Source organism: Scyliorhinus canicula, chromosome 2 (genome assembly GCF_902713615.1).
Source record: "Scyliorhinus canicula chromosome 2, sScyCan1.1, whole genome shotgun sequence".
NCBI classification, from domain to species: domain Eukaryota; kingdom Metazoa; phylum Chordata; class Chondrichthyes; order Carcharhiniformes; family Scyliorhinidae; genus Scyliorhinus; species Scyliorhinus canicula.
In genome coordinates, this window is record NC_052147.1 from 77,517,548 (window position 1) to 77,541,430 (window position 23,883).

Here is a 23,883-nt window from a genome sequence, read left to right on the forward strand (position 1 = left end):
AGCGTCAGAAGCTCCCAATGAAAAGATGATGGGTCTTAACTTGAAACATTAACTCTGTTTTCTTTTTACAGAATGTGCTCACTAAGAGACATAGATAGAATGCAGAGCTGGGCTGAGAAGTGGCAGATGGAGTTTAACCCTGACAAGTGTGAGGTTGTCCATTTTGGAAGGACAAATCTGAATGCGGAATACAGGGTTAATGGTAGGGTTCTTGGCAATGTGGAGGAGCAGAGAGATCTTGGGGTCTATGTTCATTGTTCTTTGAAAGTTGCCACTCAAGTGGATAGAGCTGTGAAGAAGGCCTATGGTGTGCTAGCGTTCATTAGCAGAGGGATTGAATTTAAGAGCCGTGAGGTGATGATGCAGCTGTACAAAACCTTGGTCAGGCCACATTTGGAGTACTGTGTGCAGTTCTGGTCACCTCATTTTAGGAAGGATGTGGAAGCTTTGGAAAAGGTGCAAAGGAGATTTACCAGGATGTTGCCTGGAATGGAGAGTAGGTCATACGAGGAAAGATTGAGGGTGTTAGGCCTTTTCTCATTAGAACGGAGAAGGATGAGGGGCGACTTGATAGAGGTTTATAAGATGATCAGGGGAATAGATAGAGTAGACAGTCAGAGACTTTTTCCCCGGGTGGAACACACCATTACAAGGGGACATAAATTTAAGATAAATGGTGGAAGATATAGAGGGGATGTCAGAGGTAGGTTCTTTACCCAGAGAGTAGTGGGGGCATGGAATGCACTGCCTGTGGTAGTAGTTGAGTCGGAAAATTTATGGACCTTCAAGCGGCTATTGGATAGGTACTTGGATTAGGGTAGAATAAGGGAGTGTAGGTTAACTTCTTAAGGGCAGCACGGTAGCATTGTGGATAGCACAATTGCTTCACAGCTCCAGGGTCCCAAGTTCGATTTCGACTTGGGTCACTGTCTGTGTGGAGTCTGCACATCCTCCCCGTGACTGCGTGGGTTTCCTCCGGGTACTCCGGTTTCCTCCCACAGTCCAAAGATGTGCAGGTTGGGTGGATTGGCCATGACAAATTGTCCAAAATTCTATGATTAACCTAGGACAAAAGTTCGGCGCAACATCGTGGGCCGAAGGGCCTGTTCTGTGCTGTATTTCTCTATCTATCTATTTCTGAATTTAAAATTTTTAGTTCAGAATTCCAGTATCAGCAGTATTTTAATCGCACAATGTGTGTTGCCACTATTTTCCTTTTAAAATGCCAGCTTTTTTTCTGTAACTGTTCATTTCCTATTATGATCCTGGAAGAATGTGCCTGTTTAATTCTCTGCATTGACTGGTCATTTCTGGCACCTTTTTCAACCTAACATGGCAACTTGCCTATCTTTCTAATTGTCCATCCCTCTCTGGGATTGGCTAATTGGTGTGAATGTTACTTGTGCATATGCCAATTTTACATATTCAACTTTTCTTATGAAGACTTCAGCCTATCAGAAATGCAGGGACAGATTTTGGATCGTGTTGATGTCAATGGACATCTAGAGGCCCATCACCATCATTGCCACTATCATTGTCCCTGGATATGTCCTGTCTCACTGACAGGACAGACCCATTAGAGGTGGTGGTACAGTGATATACACCACTGGGAGTTCTGAACATTGACTCTGGACTATCAGGTCAAATATGGACAAGGAAGCCTCTTCCTGATTACCTCAGCTGATGAATTGCAACCTGGAAGAAACACTGAATGTGGCATGGGCACAGAATGTACTCAGGTGGGGAACTTCACTGTCCATCACCAAGAGTGGCTCGATCGTGTTGTTCCTGAGTGGATCCTACAACAAGGACTCCTACGTCAGACTCGTATTCATTGACTGCAGCTCCGCCTTCAACACAACAATCCCAGCCAAGCTCATATCAAAGCTCCAAAACCTAGGACTTGGGGCTCCTCCCTCTGCAACTGGATACTCGATGTCCTGACCCATAGACCACAATCATTAAGGAGAACAACAACACCTCCATGATAGTCCTCAATACCAGGGCCCTGCAAAGCAGCGTACTTATCCTCCTAGTATACTCCCTATACACATGTCTTGTGTGTCAAAATGTGGCTCCAACTCCATCTGCAAGTTTGCTGATGACACGACCGGACCTCGACAATGATGATTCCGAGTGCAGAAGGGAGATGGAGAACCTAGTGACGTGGTGTAATGACGACAATCTCTCCCTCAACATCAGCAAAACGAAGGAGCTGGTCGTTGACTTCAGGAAGCAAAGTATCGTGCACACCCAGGCTAAGATAATTCTAATGACCCAGTGTTCTGTTCGATCAATGGTTTTGTGGCAAATTTAAATGGGGAACAGGGAAATTCTAATAGGCCAGGGAAGAGGGTGATGCCCCACTTAGCTGAAGAGCCACATTAGCTGAAGGTAGCCCAACCCCTGTGAGTGAAGGTACCCCCAAAGATACAGGACTGAAAGGAATACTGGAAAGTCACACACTAGACAGAACGCTTAAAATGGGAGCCCATTCCCCCACTGGATGAGGTCTGGCTGTGCAAGCACACCCCCCTAGTCACCACATTCCGGCGCCTGTTCAGGAAGGCCGGTGCGGGAATTGAACCCGCGCCTCCTGGACCTCTATTATTACTGCTGGCCTGTCTTTGGTATTTTTAACGGTAGCATGGTGGTTAGCATCAATGCTTCACAGCTCCAGGGTCCCAGGTTCGATTCCCGGCTGGGTCACTGTCTGTGTGGAGTCTGCACGTCCTCCCCGTGTGCGCGTGGGTTTCCTCCGGGTGCTCCGGTTTCCTCCCACAGTCCAAAGATGTGCGGGTTAGGTGGATTGGCCATGCTAAATTGCCCGTAGTGTAAGGTTAATGGGGGGATTGTTGGGTTACGGGTATACGGATTACGTGGGTTTAAGTGGGGTGATCATTGTTCGGCACAACATCGAGGGCCGAAGGGCCTGTTCTGTGCTGTACTGTTCTATGTTCTATGCATCAAGGTGCCAAGGTGGAGATGGTTGACCGCTTCAAATTCCTAGGTGTGCACATCACCAAAAATCTGTCCTGCTCCACCCACGTCGATGTTGCAACCAATAAACCACAACAGCGCCTATACCTCCTCTGGAAACTTAAGGAAATTTGGCATGTCCACATTGACTCTTAACAATTTTTACAGATGCACCATAGTCAGAGGCTTTGCCCCAGGGTAGACGGGTCAATTATTAGGGGGCATAGGTTTAAGGGGCAAGGTTTAGAGGAGATGTATGAGGCAAGGTTTTTTACACAGGGTAGTCTGTGCCTGGAACTTGCTGCCGGAAGAGGTGGTGGAAGCAGGGACGATCGTGACGTTAAAGGGGCATCTTGCCAAATACATGAATAGGATGGGAATAAAGGGATACGGACCCAGGAAGTATAGAAGATTTTCGTTTAAACGAGCAGCATGGTCGGCACAGGCTTGGAGTGCCAAAGGGCCTGTTCCAGTGCTGTACCTTTGTTGCAATTGCTCGGCCGAAGACTACAACTATAGAGAGTCGTGAACCCGCTTCCCATCCATTGATTCTGTCTGCTCCTCCTGCCTCGGGAAAGCGGGAAACATAATCAAAGACCCCTCCCACCCGGGTTATTCTCTCTTCCCATAAGGCAGGAGAAACAAAAGTCTTGAGAGCACGAACTAACCAATTGAAAAACAGTTTCTTCCCCACTGTTACCAGACTTCTGAATGACCCTCTTATGGGCTGAAAGTATCTTCTCTACTGAATAGTACTGCACTCCGTATGCTTCACCTGATGCTTGTGCCTATGTATTTATGTTATGTATGTCTTGTATTTTTTCATGTATGGAATGATCTGTATGGACTGTATGCAGAACAATACTTTTCACTGTACCTGAGGGTGGTTTAGCATAGTGGGCTAAACAGCTGGTTTGTAATGCAGAACACTGCCAGCAGCGCGGGTTCAATTCCCGCACCGGCCTTCCTGAACAGGCGCCGGAATGTGGTGACTAGGGGGGTGTGCTTGCACAGCCAGACCTCATCCAGTGGGGGAATGGGCTCCCATTTTAAGCGTTCTGCCTAGTGTGTGACTTTCCAGTATTCCTTTCAGTCCTGTATCTTTGGGGGTACCTTCACTCACAGGGGTTGGGCTACCTTCAGCTAATGTGGCTCTTCAGCTAAGTGGGGCATCACCCTCTTCCCTGGCCTATTAGAATTTCCCTGTTCCCCATTTAAATTTGCCACAAAACCATTGATCGAACAGAACACTGGGTCATTAGAATTATCTTAGCCTGGGAATTTGCGTTTCCTTCACCTTTTCCACATCCCATGGAACATTATTGCCTCCAAGTGGATGTTCGGCTCCTCCCACATTCCGTTGGGGCTCTTCAACCTGGTGAGACATCTTCCCTCACTACCTCTCGGCTTGGGAACTCACCTTGTCCTTGTTTAGACCTGCCATGAAACTACACGCCTCCTGGACCTCTATTATTACTGCTGGCCTGTCTTTGGTATTTTTAACTTGCAGAACTCTGCAGCTTTTGCATTCTGCCTCTATTTATAAAGCTGAGATCCATTACAACTTGAACAATCCTGCTCCATTTGTTCAAAGATCTGTGCACCAGGTCCCTGTTCCTGCATCTATTTTGAAGATGTATCACTTGATTTTTATTGCCTTTCCTTGTCTAATGTATTACTTCATACTTGTTTATGTTAGTCCAATTTCAATTATCTCCGTCCTCCTGAATTCTGCAATTTGCTACATTCCCAAGTTTAGTGTTGGCTGCAAACCTTAAAACGAGGCCCTGGATACTCGAGTCATCCATACATTAGAAAAATTAGCAATTACAACACTGACCCCTGGACAACAACACTGCACTTTTCCCTCCAATCTGGAAAAACAACCATTCACGACTGTTCTGTCTCACAACCAATTTTACAGCCTGCAGCCACAAAGCTTTAATTCCATGGATTTCAGCTTTGCTAGCAAATCTCTACGTGTTTGCTTATCAAACACCTTTTGAAAGTCCCTATACACATAATATTGAAGATGTAGCTAGCAGGGTAGATAATAGGACACCAGGAGACGTTGGTCTACTTGAATTTCTAAAAGACATTTGAGGAGGTGCCACATGGAGTTGGGGGGATAGTAAATTACCATGGATAGAGGGTTGATTAACAGACGGGAAGCAGTGTAGGGATCATCTGAACAGTTTCAAGTTGGCTTGCGGTAATTAGTGGATTGCCACAAGGATCTGTGACGGTCCTTCAGCTATTCACAATCTATATTAATGACTCAGATGAGACTGAGTAATTTACCAAAGTTTGCTGTGAGGAGGTCTGAGAATCTGTAAAGCAATAGAATATAGGCAGGTTAAGTGAGTGAGCAACTATTGGGAGTATAATGTGGGCAAGTGTGAGGTTATTCACTTTTGGGACTAAAAACTGAAAATTATATTTTTAAAAAATCTTTCAATGTTGTTCTGGGAGATAAGGAGATGATCATGTAGGTCTGAGACGAGGAGAAATTTCTTGACTCTACAGAGACTCATGAATCCTTTTAATTCTCCACCTCAGCGGGTTGGATGTATTTAAGGTTGAGGTAGATTTTTGGTGTCTTGGGAAATTAAGGGGTGGAATTCTCCAGACCTTCCCACTGGCACACCTGTTCCTGCCAAAGTCGACCTCTTGCTGCGGGTTCCCTGACAGTGGAATAAGCAAAGGAACTACATCTACTTCGGTAGGACCAGAAGATCATGCCAGCGGATGATAACAAACTGCCTCCACCAGAGAATTCTGTCCAAGGGATATGGGTAACTGGAGTTGAGGCTATGTGGTCCTATTTCTTACGTTCATATACTCTTGCGCCAATCAACCCTCTCTGTTAGTTTGTGAAAGATCTCTGCTAAGATAGACAAACAATTTCTGTTTAACAAATCTATGCTGGCTTTTGTTTGAATTAAGGTCTCCACATATAGTTGCACGTATTTCGAGCTTCTCTTGTATTTATCTAAAAATCTTTTGCATAATTTTAACTGTCCTCGATCTAATTACTCTATCTCCAGTTTAAAATATTTATTCTGTTGTTTTAGTAGCTAGTCTTGCCATTCGTGTTCTGTTTAGATTTAGGGCACAATCATCTTTTTCATACTTTTGAGTGATGAACTTTTACTTTGGTTCAATACTTTAATGTTATAGTTAATTGTTGCAGTGAATGTGTCAGCATGTTCTGTTTGGGGAAAAAAAAAACTAACTATCTGCAACGTTAGGCAGCTTCCCTAAGGTTGAGCGACTTATGTAATGGTTGACAAATAGAAGTGAGTTGTTACGATCGTGTTAGCAAGACATTGGGCGAACTCTGACCATATATTTTCAGTGTCGGTTCTGGTGAGAACGGGGCAGAATCCCGCCCCTGGGAAAACTCACCGTATATTCACCCTCTTTAACAGCACTGACTTTCTCCACATGATTCACTTCAAAGTAAAGGCTTGCCTTTAATGTGCTCGCCCCGGGAAAACCTCTGTAATTTTTATTCAAGTTTTTCAATAACAGATTTTCTCCCCACAATTTAAAACAAACAAGGTGTGTTTCCACACAAACACAAGAAAATAACTCCTCCCCCCCCCCCCCCCCCAAAATAAATAATAACAAACCAACAGCAAATCAGGGCAAACTTCATCCTCTCCAACTTGATGAACCCAGCCATGTCGTTGATCCAGGCCTCTGACCTCGGGGGCCGCGTATCCCTCCACTGTAACAGAATCCTGCGCCGGGCTACTAGAGACGCAAAGGCCAGAATGCCGGTCTGTCTCGCCTCCTGCACTCCCAGCTCCCAAGCTACCCCAAAGATCGCAAGCCCCCAGCCCGGCTTGACCCTAGACCCGACCACTTCCAACAGTCCCTGCCACCCCCTTCCAAAACCTCTCCAAGGCCGGACAAGCCCAGAACATATGGGTGTGGTTCGCCGGGCCTCCCGAACACCTCCCCCACCTGTCTTCCCCTCCAAAGAACCGGCTCATCCTTGCCCCTGTCATGTGAGCCCTATGCAGCACCTTCAGCTGAATTAGGCTGAGCCGTGCGCAAGAGGAGGAGGAATTCACCCTCCCTAGGGCGTCCGACCACGTTCCATCTTCAATCTCTTCCCCTAGCTCTTCCTCCCACTTCGCTTTGAGCTCTTCTACTGAGGCCTCCTCCTCCTGCATCAGCTGGTAAATAGCCAAGATCTTTCCTTCACTGACCCACGTCCCCGAAAGCACCCTATCTTGCACCCCCCTTGGCGGCAGCCGCAGAAACTCCGCCACTTGCCTCTTAACAAATGCCCTGACCTGCATATACCTAAAAGTGTTCCCAGGGGGGAGGTTCCACTTCTCCACCAGCTCCTCCAGAGTCGCAAACTTCCCATCCAGGAAGAGGTCCCCAAACTGTCTGATGCCTGCCCTGTGCCAACTCCCAAATCTCCCACCCATTCTCCCCGGCGCAAAACGGTGATTGCCCCGTATCGGGGCCCAAACTGAGGCCTTCACTTCCCCCCCCCCCCCCCCCCCCCCCTAATGCTGCCTCCACTGTCCCCAGATTTTAAGGGACGCAACCACCACCGGACTCGTAGAGTACTTTGCCGGGGGGAGTGGAAGTGGGGCCGTCACCAAAGCCTCCAGACTCGTACCCATGGCCAGGGGCTCAATTGCTAACGCGAAGAGCAGGGGAGACAAGGGGCACCCCTGCCTCGTCCCCTTGGAAAGCCGAAAGTCCACCGACCTCCTCCCATTCGTCACCACACTCGCCACTGGGGAGCTGTACAGCAACCTCACCCAGCTGATGAACCCCTCACCAAACCCAAACCTCCGCATCACCTCCCGCAGATAACTCCACTCCACCCTATCAAAACCTTTCTCTGCATCCATGGACGCCACTATTTCTGACTCCCCAGCCGCCGGCGCCATCATCATGACATTAAGGAGCCTCTGCACGTTGGCATTCAGTTGTCTCCCCTTTACAAACCCCGTTTGATCCTCATGAATCACCGTCGGGACCACATCCTCCACCCTCCTGGACAGCACCTTTGCCAACAACTACATTAAGGAGCGAGATCGGCCTGTAAGACCCACACTGAAGGGGGTCCTTGTCCCGCTTCAGGAGCAAAGAGATAATTGCCCTGGACATCGTTGGGGGCAGAGGCCCCCCCCCCCCCCCCCCCCCCCCCCCCCCAAGCCTCATTCAGGGTCCTCACAGGGACCAGCAAATCTGAAAATTTCTTGTAAAATTCCATCGGGAACCCGATGGGCCCCGGCGCTTTCCCTGTCTGCACACTTCCCAACGCCTCCACCAGCTCCTCCAACTCGATTGGGGCCCCCAAACCCTCCACCCGCTCGTCCCCTACTCTTGGGAACTCCAGCCATTCCAAAAAGCGGTCCATCCCACCTGCTTCCCTGGGGGGCACCGCCCGGTACAGCCCCCCGTAAAAGGATCTGAACACCCCATTGATGTCCTTTCCACCCCGCACCAAGTCCAGTCCATCCACCAGTCGCTGGGCACACTGGCTGGGTTTCCCCCCGGGGAAAAGTTTTAAAAAGCGCCGTTGCGGGCTTTTAAAAGAGCCCGAAAGTCCAAAAAAAGCGGGAGCTGCCGAACAAGCGGCTTAGCTCCGCATCGCCGCCACCGGAACTCAGTGCAGCACTCCTTTTAAATGCCTTCCCTGTACTCGTTCCAAGTCCAACTGAGGTGATGGCGCCGGAAAGACAGCACCACATTTAACAGAGGGAGCACCCAGCAAACCTCTCTAAGGGATTGAGCTGAGGCGGGAAACCCTCTACTCTGTCCATCCAGCAATATGACCAACCCCACCTGGGAGACTGGCTGCAATTGTCAGCACCAGCTCACTCCAAAGGAGGACTGGCTGCTGTGTTGTAAGAAGATAAATGACTTCTGTATCCCCCAGCACCCCTTGATACAGCCCTTGCACCTCTATGGTGTTCTCCCTCTGATCCATCTCATAGGGTTTCAGCACTTGCACACCCTGTCCCCAGTAGCTCCAGTGCCACTGAAATGCCCACTTCCACTCCTCCCATGAATGCCCATTTGATATGTTGTGATTCCCACCTCCACTTGTCCCATCCGTCTCATTGTAAGACAAACTCTGAGGGTGGTGTTCATAGTGGAGACGTTGGCGCAGGATGTACATTAAGGGGCTGGTTTAGCACAGGACTAAATCGCTGGCTTTGAAAGCAGATAAAGGCAGGCCAGCAACACGTTTCAATTCCCATACCAGCCTCCCTGAACAGGAATGTGGCGACTAGGGGCTTCTCATAGTAACTTCATTTGAAACCTACTTGTGACGATACGCGATTTTCATTTCATTTTTTCACTCCATGGTGGAGGATGTCCACTCGATGGTTCAGCTCATGATCTTCATTGCTGAAGATGTGAGCTCCATGGTACAGGGCTTTAACCCATGATGCAGGCACTTGTGGGAATCCACGAATGTCAGCGCCAGAGGACGGCGGGCTTCTGGAACTCAACCTCGGCTGCAGATCCTGGGGATGCACCTAAACTCGGTGGGTGAGGAAGACGATGAACTAAAGGCACCTGGTGGGCACAGATGAACAGAGAGAAAATTCACAGATGTAATAACTAGAACATAGAACATTACAGCGCAGTGCAGGCCCTTGGGCCCTCGATGTTGCACCGACCTGTGAAACCACTCTAAAGCCCATTTACACTATCCCCTTATCATCCATTTGTTTATCCAATGACCATTTGAATGCCCTTAGTGTTGGCGAGTCTACTACTGTTGCAGGCAGGGCATTCCACGCCCTTATTACTGAGTAAAGAACCTACCTCTGACATCTGTCCTATATCTATCTCCCCTCAATTTAAAGCTATTTCCCTCGTGCTAGACATCACCATCAGAGGAAAAAGGCTCTCACTGTCCACCCGATCTAATCCTCTGATCATTTTGTATGCCTCAATTAAGTCACCTCTTAACCTTCTTCTCTCTAACGAAAACAGCCTCAAGTCCCTCAGTCTTCCCTCCATACCAGGCAACATTCTAGTAAATCTTCTCTGCACCCTTTCCAATACTTCCACATCCTTCCTATAATGCGGCGACCAGAATTGCACGCAATACTCCAAATGCGGCCGCACCAGAGTTTTGTACAGCTGCAACATGACCTCATGGCTCCGAAACTCAATCCCTCTACCAATAAAAGCTAACACACCGTACGCCTTCTTAATAACCCTATCAACCTGGGTGGCAACTTTCAGGGATCTATGTACGTGGACACCGAGATCTCTGCTCATCACCCTACCAAGAATGTTACCATTAGCCCAGTACTCTCTTCCTGTTATTCCTTCTAAAATGAATCACCTCTCACTTTTCTGCATTAAACTCCATTTGCCACCTCAGCCCCGCTCTGCAGCTTATCTATGTCCATCTGTAACTTGTAACATCCTTCCGCACTGTCCACAACTCCACCGACTTTAGTGTCATCTGCAAATTTACTCACCCATCCTTCTAGGCCCTCCTCCACGTTATTTATAAAAATGACAAACAGCAGTGGCACCAAAACAGATCCTTGTGGTACACCACTAGTAACTGGACTCCAGTCTGAACATTTCCCATCATAAACCACCCTTTGTCTTCTATCAGCTAGCCAATTTCTGATCCAAACTGCTAAATCACCCTGAATCCCATGCCTCTGTATTTTCTGCAATAGCCTACCATGGGGAACCTTATCAAACACTTTACTAAAATCCATATACGCCACATCAACTGTTTTACCCTTGTCCACCTGTTTGGTCACCTTCTCAAAGAATTCAATAAGGTTTGTGAGGCACGACCTAGCCTTCACAAAACCGTGTTGACTGTCTCTAATCAAATTATTCCTTTCTAGATGATTATAAATCCTATCTCTTATAAACCTTTCCAAAACTTTGCCCACAACAGAAGTAAGGCTCACTGATCTATAATTACCAGGGTTGTCTCTACCCCCCTTCTTGAACAACAGGACAACATTTGCTATCCTCTAGTCTTCTGGCACTATTCCTGTAGACAATGACCAGATAAAGATCAAAGCCAAAGGCTCAGCAATCTCCTCCCTAGCTTCCCAGAGAATCCTAGGATAAATCCCATCCGGCCCAGGGGACTTATCTATTTTCATACTTTCCAGAATCGCTAGTAACTCCTCCTTATGTACCTCAATCCCTTCTAGTCTAGTAGCCTGTATCTCAGTATTCTCCTCAACAACATTGTGTTTTTCCTGCGTGAATACTGACGAAAAAATATTAATTTAGCACCTCTCCTATCTCCTCGGACTCCACGCACAACTTCCCACTACTGTCCTTGACTGGCCGCACTCTTACCCTAGTCATTCTTTATTCCTGACATGCCTATAGAAAGCTTTAGGGTTATCCTTGATCCTACCTGCCAAAGACTTCTCATGTCCCCTCCTGGCTCTTCTCCGCTCTCTCTTTAGATCCTTCCTCGCTAACTTGTAACTCTCAAGCGCCCTAACTGAACCTTCACGTCTCATCTTTACATAAGCCTCCTTCTTCCTCTTGACAAGTGTTTCAACTACTTTAGTAAACCACGGTTACCTCGCTCGACCACTTCCTCCCTGCCTGACAGGTACATATTCATCAAGGACACGCAGTAGCTATTCCTTGAACAAGCTCCACATTTCCATTGTGCCCATCCCCTGCAATTTCCCTCCCCATCCGATGCGTCCTAAGTCTTGCCTCATCGCATAATTGCCTAGCTAATATTGAAAATCACTTCCCTGATCACCCTTTAAAAAACCTCTACACTGTCATGTGCCGTGCTCTGCAAACCCCTGCGCAAACTTGGTGCTTCATCCCTGTGCAGTGTGAGATTGACAGCGCAATGTGTGTCTCACTTCTCACATTGACGATGCAGTAATGCCACGCCGCTCCTGGGCCAGGCCCCCATATCCATGGAAGGGTCTCCCTCACACCACCACTCAGGCCTCGTGTGCCAGCATTCCATTGTCATGAGGTGTCATCAGCTGAAAACGTAAGGGAGTCTGTCCACCTCATTCAAGAGATGATGAAACATACCAGGACCCCTGACTGAGGATGCAACATCAGCTGAGGTATGCCTCCCACTATTTTGTAGGGTTCTGGTTCTTGCCGCGTGCAGTGGCACATTGAAGATGCTGCTGCTGGTGATTGCCAACTCGACTGGCTCCAGGATTCCCGCAAATCAAAAACTGAAACAAAAAGAAAATCAAAATGATAGATGAGGAGTCCTGACAATGCCCTGACCATAACTCCTTAAATTGGGGGCCACATCTGTGTCACCTCTGTTGTGTAGATGTGCGTTTGAGCCTTGAAGCTCAATGCTTTCAACTATTTTGATCAGCATATGACCAAGTAATGTAAATCAAATAAACTGAAGGATAGTCCTTAAACTGAAACTGCCTTATTAGGTGCTAAACGGAAACTGCCTTATTGGGTGCCAGTCAGTGGCACACAAGCATTGCAGTGCTGACTAAATTGGCACAATTGACTCGTGATGGCAGGGTCAGGGACCTGATGAGGCACCTGGCATACCTGATGCGTGTGAAGACTGAAATTAACATGTCAACTTCACCCTTTGAGGGCATCCTCATTCCCTCCGCTCTCGAGGGTTGTGGATTAAACAAGCCTTCTGACTGGAAGCCTCCGATACGCTCATGCCTTCTGACTTCACTGAGTGTGCTGCCGGAGGTGTGGGGATTCATTCCCACTGCCAGCCCTGAATTTGGTATCCTGTGTCCTTGCTGGTTTTCCCTTGGGAACTGGCAGGGTAATGGCGACCTGAGCGCATACCTCCCATCTCCCCTTCGGAGGCGAGGCTGCCAGTTTCTCGTTTTTAATACAGCTGTTGTAAATCCAATGAATATTCAGTGGGGGGAAGGGGGGACTCACTAATAATGTAATGTATTTAAGTACGGTTTGCAGCTTTCTGTGACAGGATTCTTGTAACGTCACTGGTGAGGGGCCTGGAAAACAGAATCTCGCTGGAGCAAATCGTGTTTTCCGATTCTCACTGAATTTTCCACTCTCGTAGCCTTTCTCACTGATGGCTAGCGCAGGCTCAAATCAGCCCCACTCTTCGAAGGTGGCGACCTGAGCTAGGAATTGAATATTCAGGGGCACTTGACATTCTGAAGGTTCGGCAGAAAGGGCAAGGACGTATGGTGGCTCTGTTATGACATCAGTGCAGGAATTAGAAATGATATGAAAACAGAAAATGCTAGAAGTAGTCAACAGGTCTGACAGCATATCATAGAATTATCATAGAATTTACAGTGCAGAAGGAGGCCTTTCGGCCCATCGAGTCTGCACCCGCTCTTGGAAAGAGCACCCTACCCAAGGTCAACACCTCCACCCTATCCCCATAACCCAGTAACCCCACCCGACACTAAGGGCAATTTTGGACACTAAGGGCAATTTATCATGGCCACTCCACCTAACCTGCACATCTTTGGATTCTGGGAGGAAACCGGAGCACCTGGAGGAAACCCACGCACACACGGGGAGGATGTGCAGACTCCGCACAGACAGTGACCCAAGCCAGAATCGAACCTGGGACCCTGGAGCTGTGAAGCGATTGTGCTATCCCCAATGCTACCGTGGGGAGAGAGACTGAGTCGATGTTTGTTTTTTAACATTCTTTTATGGGATGTGAGCATGCTTGGCAAGGCTAGCAATTGTTGTCATTTCCTAATTACCATTTGTTATATTCTCAATGTGCCGCAAAGAGAAACTGTATGGAGCTGCCACACACTTGGGGTTCTTCCAAATACTCTGCAAGGTTTATTCAGGACTTGTCTCTCATGCAATACGAAGGTGGAAAACTAAAGCCCACGTAAACACTGCTGATATCACTGCAGATTACGTGATGTTCCACCAGCAGAGATGTTACTTAAATACATAACACCATTAAACTGGTTTGCAGAGGGCAGTTGGTTTGGAGTCGCATGTGGGCCAGATTAACAGATTTCCTTCCATGAGGGACTTTGTGAATCAAATGGGTTTATAACAACAATGGATGATAGTTTCATGGTCCTGATTACTGAGACTAGCTTTCAATTCCACATTTATTTATTTAAAAAAAAAAAAATTGGAGTACCCAATTCATTTTTTCCAATTAAGTGGCCAATCCACCTATCCTGCACACCTTTGGATTGTAGGGGTGAAACCCACGCAAACACGGGGAGAATGTGCAAATTCCACATGGACAGTGACCCAGAACCAGGATTGAACCTGGAACCTCGGCGCTGTGAGGCAGCAGGGCTAACCCACTGCGCCACCGTGCTGCCCTCAATTCCACATTTATTAATTCATTCAATTTACATTTAATGTGGCTGCTGACATCATACCGGTGCATGTGCAGGGGAGGAGGTCTCTTCCGCCCCCGCCATGGTGAAGGCCATGGCGGGACTGAAGAAAGAGTGCCCCCGCGGCACAGGCCTGCCCGCCGATCGGTGGGCCCCGATCGCAGGCCAGGCCACCGTGGGGGCACCCGCCAGTGCCAGATTGCCCCGCGCCCCAGGACCCCGGAGCCCGCCCACACTGCCTGGTCCCGCCGGTAAAGTAGGTGGTTTGATCCACGCCGGCGGGACCGGCATGACAGCGGCGGGACTTCGGCCCATCGCAGGCCGGAGAATCGCCCGCGGGGGAGGGGCCGACAGGCGCAGCGCGATTCCCGTCCCCGCCGAATCTCTGGTGCCGGAGACTTTGGGACACGGTGGGGGCGGGATTGACGCCGGCCCCCAGCGATTCTCCGACCTGACGGGGGAGGTTGGAGAATCCAGCCCCAGATCTTTGATACTGTGGAAGACAGGAAAAAATTACAAAGTTTCATGGTGTGAGGCCAAAGGAAATTACAAAGAAACAACAGATATGTTGAGAGATGTGAAACAAGGTGGAAAGATAAGCCACCAAACAAAGCAAAATGGGGCAAATAGTGAATGTTAAGTCCAGAATGCTGTCGAGTGCCAAGTCAAAATGAGGTATTCTTCTTTGAGCTTTATTTGAATACTGAAGGACAAAAAAGGTCAGAGTGGGAGCAAGATGGAATATTAAAATAACAGGTGACTGGTAACTCGGGATCATGTCTGAAGACTGAACAGAGATGCTGTAGAGTACAGGGTGAACAATGAATGCTGTATACGGAATTGAAAAGTGCAAGGAAATCATTATTCCTCTTAGTGTTTTTGGGTCCTGGACAGTGGGATGGAAGGAAGAGGAAGCGGCTGAATCTTTGAACATATTCATGGCTGACATGCAGATTTTTGAACTAGATTAGTTTAGAGTTATGGGGAACAAGCAGCAAAGAGATGTTGAGGCCAAGATCAGATCAACAGAGATTCTATATCATGGCAGAACAGCCTCGATTGACTGTAAGGCCCACTCATTTTGTATGTTCTTATAACAAAAAAGATGGATTTGAGCCAATGGGATGTGACTGGAACAATACAGCAGGATTAGTGAAATATTATAATGATAAAGGATATTCATTTATGAGAAAGTACTTTTTTTTCTTTTAGTGAAGAGGACATAACTCAGGAAGAGCTCGATACCAGCACAGAGAGCCGGGAGTCTGCACACAAGGATAGAGGGCATGAAACAGCCACGGAAGATGAGGAAGATTTGGGATCAAGTATAAGGAATCAAAAAGGTTGAACACCAAATTGTTATTTCCTGTATTGATATTTTCTTCTGCCATGCTAATGACCAGGAGAAGATGACTTTGAGTTTTAAATTTTAAAATAAATATTGGTTTACTGCATCATATCTGTATTCCAATTGGTAAACCTGGTTGTATTTTTTGATGAAAGTTAGTAAGTGCTTGAAAGAAAAATATAAAACAATACAAGGAAAGGGCATTTGGAACAGATATTTGTTGTTAAAGGGAGAGTACTAAAGATGGGAATTGTATCAAATGGCTATCTCCTGTGCTGTAATATTTCAGTCAATATGCTGTGAGACTGCATTATGAGTATTAGAATCTTATTTTTCTTTTCCTGTGCATATATAGGAAAGAAAACTCAAGTTGGGTTTAAAAGCACCCAGAATCGTGAGGAAACTGAAGCAGTTGTAATAGAAAGGAAAGAAATCTTAACTCCAGAGGAAGAGGAAGCTTTGAAACATGAGCAGCAAAAAAAGGAAAAAGAACTTGGAGACAAAATTCAAAATGCTATATCTTGCACCAATATTCTCCCTTTGGGACGTGACCGCATGTACCGTAGGTATTGGGTCTTAAATTCTGTGCCTGGATTGTTTGTGGAGGAAGATTACGATGGTTTGATGGAGGACATGTTGCAGCCGTGCCCCGTCAAAACTTTAAGTGAGAAATTGGCATCTCAGGGAAATAAACTTTCTGATAAAACACAAGGTAATGAATCCTCAGGGAATGGAGCTTCAGGGAAGATGGACCTAAAGCAGCACGAGCAACATAGCAAAAATGTTTCTCTGGCCCAAAACTCTTCAGGTTCTTTGCAATCATCGCAGCCATCTACCTCAAAACAGGACCAAATTCTTGACACCAGTTATTCAGCACAGTTGCACAGGCCAGTAAACAAACCGAATCGATGGTGCTTTTACTCATCACCTGAAAAATTAAATCAACTGATTGAAGCACTTAACTCCAGGGGAAATAGAGAGAACTCTTTGAAAGAAACTCTTCTCCAGGATAAAAGCCGACTAACTGAGTTGCTTACTAACTTTCCTGTGGAAAGATTCAACATTCCAGGTAAGGTCTTAATTTGGCAATTACTTGGCCTCGACATATTCTTACACGTGAATGCCAGAATGCTATTAATATTTACCGTTAGCAATAATGGAATACAAGATGGTACTTTGGATAAATGGGGAAAAGGCCATCCATAATTTGAGGTTACCTGTAATTCTGCATTATAATTTTTGGGTAAAATTTTGCTTTGATTCAAATAATAAATTCTGTTGTGGCTGCAGTGTTTCAGTTTCCCACAAGCTGACGTTATGGACAGTCACATTGTGATTTAGTTCACTCCCGGTTTTCTGTTCTCTTTACATTTAATGAATTATTCCTATAACAGTAAAGCATAAATTTATGAAGTAGTCAACATTCTATCTGCTTAAAATGTTCAGATTTCAAAAGCTCTAGTCTGAAATTGAAAGCTAATGTGTCCCTTTTATTTTTGTAATTGACCATTTTTACTTTTGCTAACTTGATATCATCAGAATGCCAGCTAAAAGTTCCATTTGGTGTTTTGCACAGTAACGTGTTCTAACTCCAACAACTTAGCCTGAGGTTGGATTGTCCTCCTGACCAGGAGTATTGTAGATGCTCAGCTGGTGACCAGTTTGAGCTCATTTCATTACGTGAGTGATGGTGGCTGACTTTACAGTCATGTCCGAGCAATTGAGATTCCATGTGCTCTCGGGGTGGTGGGGGAAATTCATTTTTGTTCAAGTAACTGTTCAAGTAACGGCTTAGATCTACTGCAACTGAAGTATCAAAAATGATGAGGGTGACGCAGGAGGGAATGGAATGGCTTGCTAAGTGCTGAGAAAGAATACAAATCGAGCCAATCTGATACTGATTTCCAGATAAAGCTCCAATGGAGAACAAGAGTGTTCGAAATACTTCCAGAGGTGCTCAAAGTGCACATGACACTTCCGTATTATCTGCTGAGAAGCAACTTGAACTGCGGTTGAAGGATCTGTTGCTGGATATTGAAGATCGAACCTGGCAAGGAACTCTAGGAGGAATAAAAGTATGTATTACAATATGAAAATAGAAATATATTTCAAGGTTTGTAATTTTGTATTTTTGATCTCGCTATATAGTGTGTATATATAATGCATACTTTCTGTATATGTAATTTTCTTTCTCACTTTTATCAACTTTCCCACCCAGTTTTTTTTATGCTTGTATCTTCAAGTTACAATTACTTATTTTCCCCCTTCCTACCCATTATTTTGTGTCAATGGAAATTGATTTATTATTAAAACCCTTGCAAGACAGTATGGTTTAGAATCATAGACTCCCTACAGTGCAGAATGAGGCCATTTGGCCCATCGGGTCTGCACCGACCCTCCGAAAAGGCGCCCTACCTAGTCCCTATCCCCTGCCCCTATCCCTGTAACCCCACCTAATCTTCAGACACGGAAAAGGCAATTTATCATGACCATCCAGCTAACCTGCCCATCTTTGGACTGTGGGAGGAAACCGGAGCACCCGGAGGAAACCCATGCAGACACTGGGAGAATGTGCTAACTCAACACAGTCACCCAAGGTCAGGATCGAACCTCAGTCCCTGGTGCTGTGAGACAGAAGTGCTAACCACTGTGCCTGTAATGTGAGTGCACGTTATCTAATTGAGTTCTTAGTTGAATATTAAGGAAACTACTGACGTTGAGGCTATGGTAATTAGGGTAAGTAATAAAAACAAGATTGTTTTGGAGTATATGTATCCCTGTTTGAAGCCCATTCTAATAATCCGTTTTGCTTTAACATAGTTGGTAAATTAAGGATGTCCCTTGAATAGCGGTGCCCCCATTTTAATTTTAGCCTGGTTATTTCGCTTTTTTAAAGACATTTGGTCACTTTACTGCTTCTCAATCCATGGCTTTCATCATGAAGCATTTCGGGTTTTCCTGCTTTCCGCCTCGCGGTTGGGGAAGGGAAGCAATAATTGGGAGTGAGAGTCAACAAGTAGCAGGGCGAGAACTGGCAATTGGGAATCCAGCAGCAAGTAGTTAAGAGTTGGTAAAATTGACTTTTGACTGGTTGGGTTCAAGGCAGGGGTTTCTAATGTGAAAATTAGAAGACGGGAATGTAACCCATCCTTGTTGCATGGATTCTTATGGGAAAGTAATTTTATTTAGCAAACTGTATTTTAAGAATTCATTAGGAGTCCGAAACAAGGTTTTAATTGTGGAGAAAACTTGCAAATGGGGTGGACAAAAGATGGGGAAAGAGGTTTTTGAGAGGTGTCCAGAGAAGGGGTCTGGATAAAGTAATGGACAATTTTTGAAGTCCAGATGGAGCTCAAAAATGAGTGAGATCAGGAATAAAATGGCAGTCAAGTTTTCCAAAAATAGCAACTTGCCAGTTGGTGCAAGGAAAGCAGCTGCTTTGGGGGTTTAAATAATATGTGAAGCCACATTTGAGAGGGTTTTTGAAAAGGAGGGTCAGAATGTGTGACCAAGCTTTCAATAAAAACAAGTATTGCCAGCTGTTTGCATGTGAGTTTCAATCCAGCAAAACGTGCTTTTCAAATAAAATTATAAACTTTGCCACATATGGTGCAAACTGGTTTTCTTTCATACTTTTCAAAATGTGGGGTTTGCAATGAAAGCAGCTGGCAATGACATTTAATCGTTCATGGACTGGAGTGGTAGGTGTATCTATGGGTAGTTCAGCTTTCTTTTGTCCGGCATAAGTAAATTTGATCAAATTGAGAGTAATTGACAACAGGAAGTGTATACAGTGGTACAAATTTTACAATTACTTGCATTCTCAAACTTGTTCTTTGTGTGCATCAATTTCCAATTGTGCAATTGTATATCAAATGACTGAGTTGAGACATTTACAGTGCAACAAATTAGTTCATTTGTTTTGCATAGAATGCCTAACAAATGTTTTCTATGAGCAGGTGATGGAGCGGCGTGCTTGGAAAGAAGCACTGGAAACTGGACAGTATGAATTGTTGAGTGAAGCAACCCCTACAAAAAATGGTATTCGGTTATTGGAAAATAATTTTAAGGAAAATGGAACTATTAAAATTGAGGGAGAAGAATCAAAAGAACTTGAAAGCATGAACAATAGATATAACTCTAAAGACAGGTATAACCAATATGTTTTATTTTCTATGATTTAAGTCAAAATATGGCCATTCAAATTCTTTCAGCATATTTATGCTCTAATAACTAGATGAAACCAAGCCTTTGGAGAATCCCTTTGTTTTTTAATTGGGTGGGAAAATCTGTTCTGTATATTTTAAATCAAAGTAGATTTGCAGGAACCAGTTAGTAGTATTGGCCCAAGCAAATCTCTTGGTCCTTAGTAACCCCTGCACGTCCAGTCCAACATTGTCTGTAGCAACATCCTAACATGTCCTGTTCCCTTTGGAAGCATGCTTAATGGTACGCTTGAGTTTGACTTTAGATTTCCAGAGGAGACGGTGGGATTTATAAAAAAAAAAAGAACAATCGGGTGAAAAAAGATATGCATCGGAATTCTGTGTCTGCTCGGGCCCCCTGTCCTGCCCATCCCCATGTTCTGCACGCTCCTCGTCGGACGAGGTCTGGCATTCATCCTCCTCCGCCAGCACTTCGCCCCTCTGCTTCTAGAGGAAGCAGCAGGCCACCACGCAGCGGGCAACCCTCCCAGTGCTATACTGGAGGACCCCTTCAGAGCAGTCCTGGACCTGAACCACATCTTCAGGCTGAAGCACCATTCAATCTCGTCGCTGCTTGGGCACCGTTGCAGCGGGTCTCCACATCGGTCTGCGGCATCCGGGTAGGCGTCATCAGCCACAATTGCAGTGGATAAACCCTGTCACCTAGGAGCCAACTGCCCAGCTGGGGTGGCTCCTCCAAGAGGACAGGAACTGTTGATTGTGCCAATATGAAGGCATCACTGGCCAGGTATCAGGCACAGACGTGCATGATACAAATCTGGTCACACACCAGTTGCACGTTCATAGAGTGGAACCGCTTTTGGTTTGTCTAGAGCAGCCTATCGTGGGCCGGTGCTCATAGGGTGACATGCATCCCTTCAATCACCCCCTGGACCTGGGGCATATCAGCTGTTGTGCTGAACCCCGCTGCAAGGGCATCCCGGTGGGCTCGGTCCACATTGAAATAGATGTATTCTGTTAACTGGGCATTTGGGCCTCTGGTGGCGTGGATTCACCTGTGCAGCATGCTCTGAGATCCCGGAGAGGTCCCCACTTGGCGCCTGGAAGAAGTCTCTGGCACAAAAGTGCAGGGCGACCATCCACTTGCCGGCTACTGGGAGTGGGTGCCCTGCCTTATTCTCCCACATAGTGCGGCAAATTCGCCGGATTATCTGCTTGCTCAGCTGGAGTCTTTGACATGTCCGGTCTGGCAGGCCCTCGAATGGCAGGCGCTGCCAGTACACACAAGGCCTCGTGGCTCTTCCTTTGCACCTCCTCCTTCTCGGCCTGTTGGGTGGGCGGCTCTCTATTCTTAGTGGCTGCCTCCTATTCCGCTGGGGCATGCTCTGCTGCTGCAGCTTCCTCCTCCTCGAGCAGCTGCAGCTTGTACCGCAGTTGGGCATCTCCCAGGGCTGCAGCGACTAGGAAGAAGACCACCATTGCTGGTTATATTCCAATATCTATTGCCTGCAGGGGGTGGAAGACAGACACGTTAGCATGATACGTGCCCCTGTGCCCAAACAAGTCCACTGCACCACACGGTGACCCCGGTTTGCACTGCAGACTCTGTCCTGCATCTCTACCCCTGGTTGGTGCCTCTGTGGATGCCTCATGTCCTGGCACCCATCCCTGCTGCCAAGGGTACCATCAGCTGGCGGAACGTTCCGTGACCCATCCATGCCCCTCTGTCGGGGCTATTCTGGCCGTTGACCTTGGGCAGGCCACGAGATGCCCTGCTGGCAGGTAGTGGCCGTTTGGTGGATGGGGGAAATGACGGAGAGTGGGTTTGGGGCACTATATGACCGGTGCCACTGCAGAACCAGGGGCCAAGGTGGGTGGTCAGTGGCAATGGAGGTCCGTGCCTGGACACCACCCGCAGTCCCTTTGGGAGTCACCCTTGCCCCCTGGGTGCGAGAGAATGGACATGTGATCAGTGAGACGGAAGGACCATTTTGTCTGACATGAACAACTCACTTGAGATGGGTCTCCTGGGTAAAGGGGCAGTGGACCCTCACCTCTGCGGTGTAGCCAACTTCTGCTGACTGCTGTATTCTCTGCCAACCCTGCGATCTCCAGGGCCTGTTGCTCATCAGGGATGAAAACTCTGTCCTGAACCCCGCCGCCCGTCTGGGCCCTTTGGTACTTAATATGGACTATCTCCTCCTTCGGGGATGAACAGAGGGCATTGTGAGCTGCACGTTTGATGCATTTTGGACCTGGGGTGGGGGAAGAGATCATGCTTGGTGGGTGCCAGCGTGTGCTGCGGCATGGGCGCAGCAATATGCTGGGGGCGAGATGGGGAAGCCGACTTGCTGGGGTGGGGGGAGGAAGAGACAAGGCAGCGACTTGTTTGCGGGAGGGGGGGGGAGCAGGAGAGATGTTCAGGATGGTGGAAGGCAGGGCCGGTGTCAACTTACCCATGCAGTCTGGTGGAGGTCCTTGGTCTTCCTGCGCAGGTCACAGGTGGGGGGCATGGCTCTCTGCTGATAGGTGGGTGTTCGGGAGCATTCATGAGCAGCTGTCCCTTGTTACCAGGAAGCTGCCGGGCATGTGGAGCTGAGTCCACAAAAGATCAGCCATGATCTAATTGAATGGCGGAGCAGGCTCGAGGGGCCAGATGGCCTACTCCTGCTCCTAGTTCTTATGTACTGAGGAATCAGCTTTCAGGGCAGCCGTGAAGCTCATGTGGGCACGCTGGCTCGGCCTTCGGGAAGCACCCGGGAAGTTGTGCCTGAAGGCCCTTAGAACTTATCCCTTGATATCATGCCTGCAGTCTTTTCTACAGTTGATTAACATTGAAGTATTGAAGGGTTATGAGGGGGGGGATTCTATTATACAAGATATACTCTTCCAGCTGTTCACACCTGTGGGATCTTCCAGTCCCGCTGATGGCACGCCGTTGAGGGTTTCCCGGCGACACGGGAATGGATTCGTTGGGAAATTCCAGTGACTGATCCCGCCGTCTGGAAGCATATCGTGGGGAGGCCAGAGAATCTCGCCCACTGTCTGGATGTCCTGAAACAGAGAGCTACAGATACATGATGTGTATTTTTTTTGTTATTCATCTGCAGGTCCCATCATTACTTGCAATAAACTCAAAATATTTATATTTCAAGGTTAATTGCCTCCATGGCAAAAGGGTTTCACTAATTCGCTCCTGAAATGTATGTTGTTTTTTTCAGATATTTCCTCAGTTAACCTGTTACTTAATGTTCTTAAAACATATACATTGTGCTCTGTTCTGGTGAATGTACGAAAATCCTTAACCAAGGATAGTCAGTTTCTAATGCATTCATCTTAAATTGATTAAAACTTAGTACAAAAAATGTTCACTGAATGCACCATTTGTCAAATCAAATTTATATAAATTGCGGATGCATACCAAGGATTTGATAGTTGCTGCAATAATGTCAAGTTATAACATTCTGTGAGATATATTGCTGAATTGACGTGTCAAAAGATCATCTGTGGCAGTGTGACACTGACAAATATTGTTTTTGGTTTATGATTTCAGACCGTTGGAACTCAAGACAGAAACAAAATGTTCTGTATCTACCAATACCAGTACTCCACAACATGTAAACTCAGTGGTCCGTTATCTGGCTATTGCTTTACTTCAGCTGGAACAGGGAATTGAGCGCAAATTTCTGAAGCCTCCTTTGGGTTGGTATTTTGTTGTAAAAATTGAAAGAATAATTTGTATCAATCCCCAGTTGGCTTAAATCGCTGATATCAAAAAATGGAATTCCATATTATAAGGAGTCAACGGAAACTTCATGGGATTCACAAAGCAACTACTTCTGTTCATCTCATCTGAGTGATTTTTGCACTTGAAGTTATAATTTTTATAATCGCTGTACATTAAGAAAACATTTGCTGACGGATAACACTATTTCTTAACTAGATTTAGATTCTGATGTGTACACCTAGGCATTTTACGCTGTCAACCATCTCCACTTCGGCACCATTGCAACAGACGGGTGTGTGCGACACTTCGCTCACTTCACTTCCTGAAGTTGATGACCAACTT

At 46.6% G+C, this 23,883-nt stretch overlaps 1 protein-coding gene across 1 annotated transcript in view; it reads left to right on the plus strand.

The window, feature by feature from the left end:
• Positions 1–23,883, plus strand: part of baz1a (bromodomain adjacent to zinc finger domain, 1A) — a 115,846-nt gene that overhangs the window by 48,343 nt on the left and 43,620 nt on the right. The window contains exons 17-21 of the mRNA XM_038790244.1: positions 15,513–15,643; positions 16,004–16,717; positions 17,557–17,723; positions 19,608–19,798; positions 23,368–23,516. Coding sequence (XP_038646172.1) covers positions 15,513–15,643; positions 16,004–16,717; positions 17,557–17,723; positions 19,608–19,798; positions 23,368–23,516 — 1,352 coding nt within the window. The remainder of the gene's footprint in view (positions 1–15,512; positions 15,644–16,003; positions 16,718–17,556; positions 17,724–19,607; positions 19,799–23,367; positions 23,517–23,883) is intronic.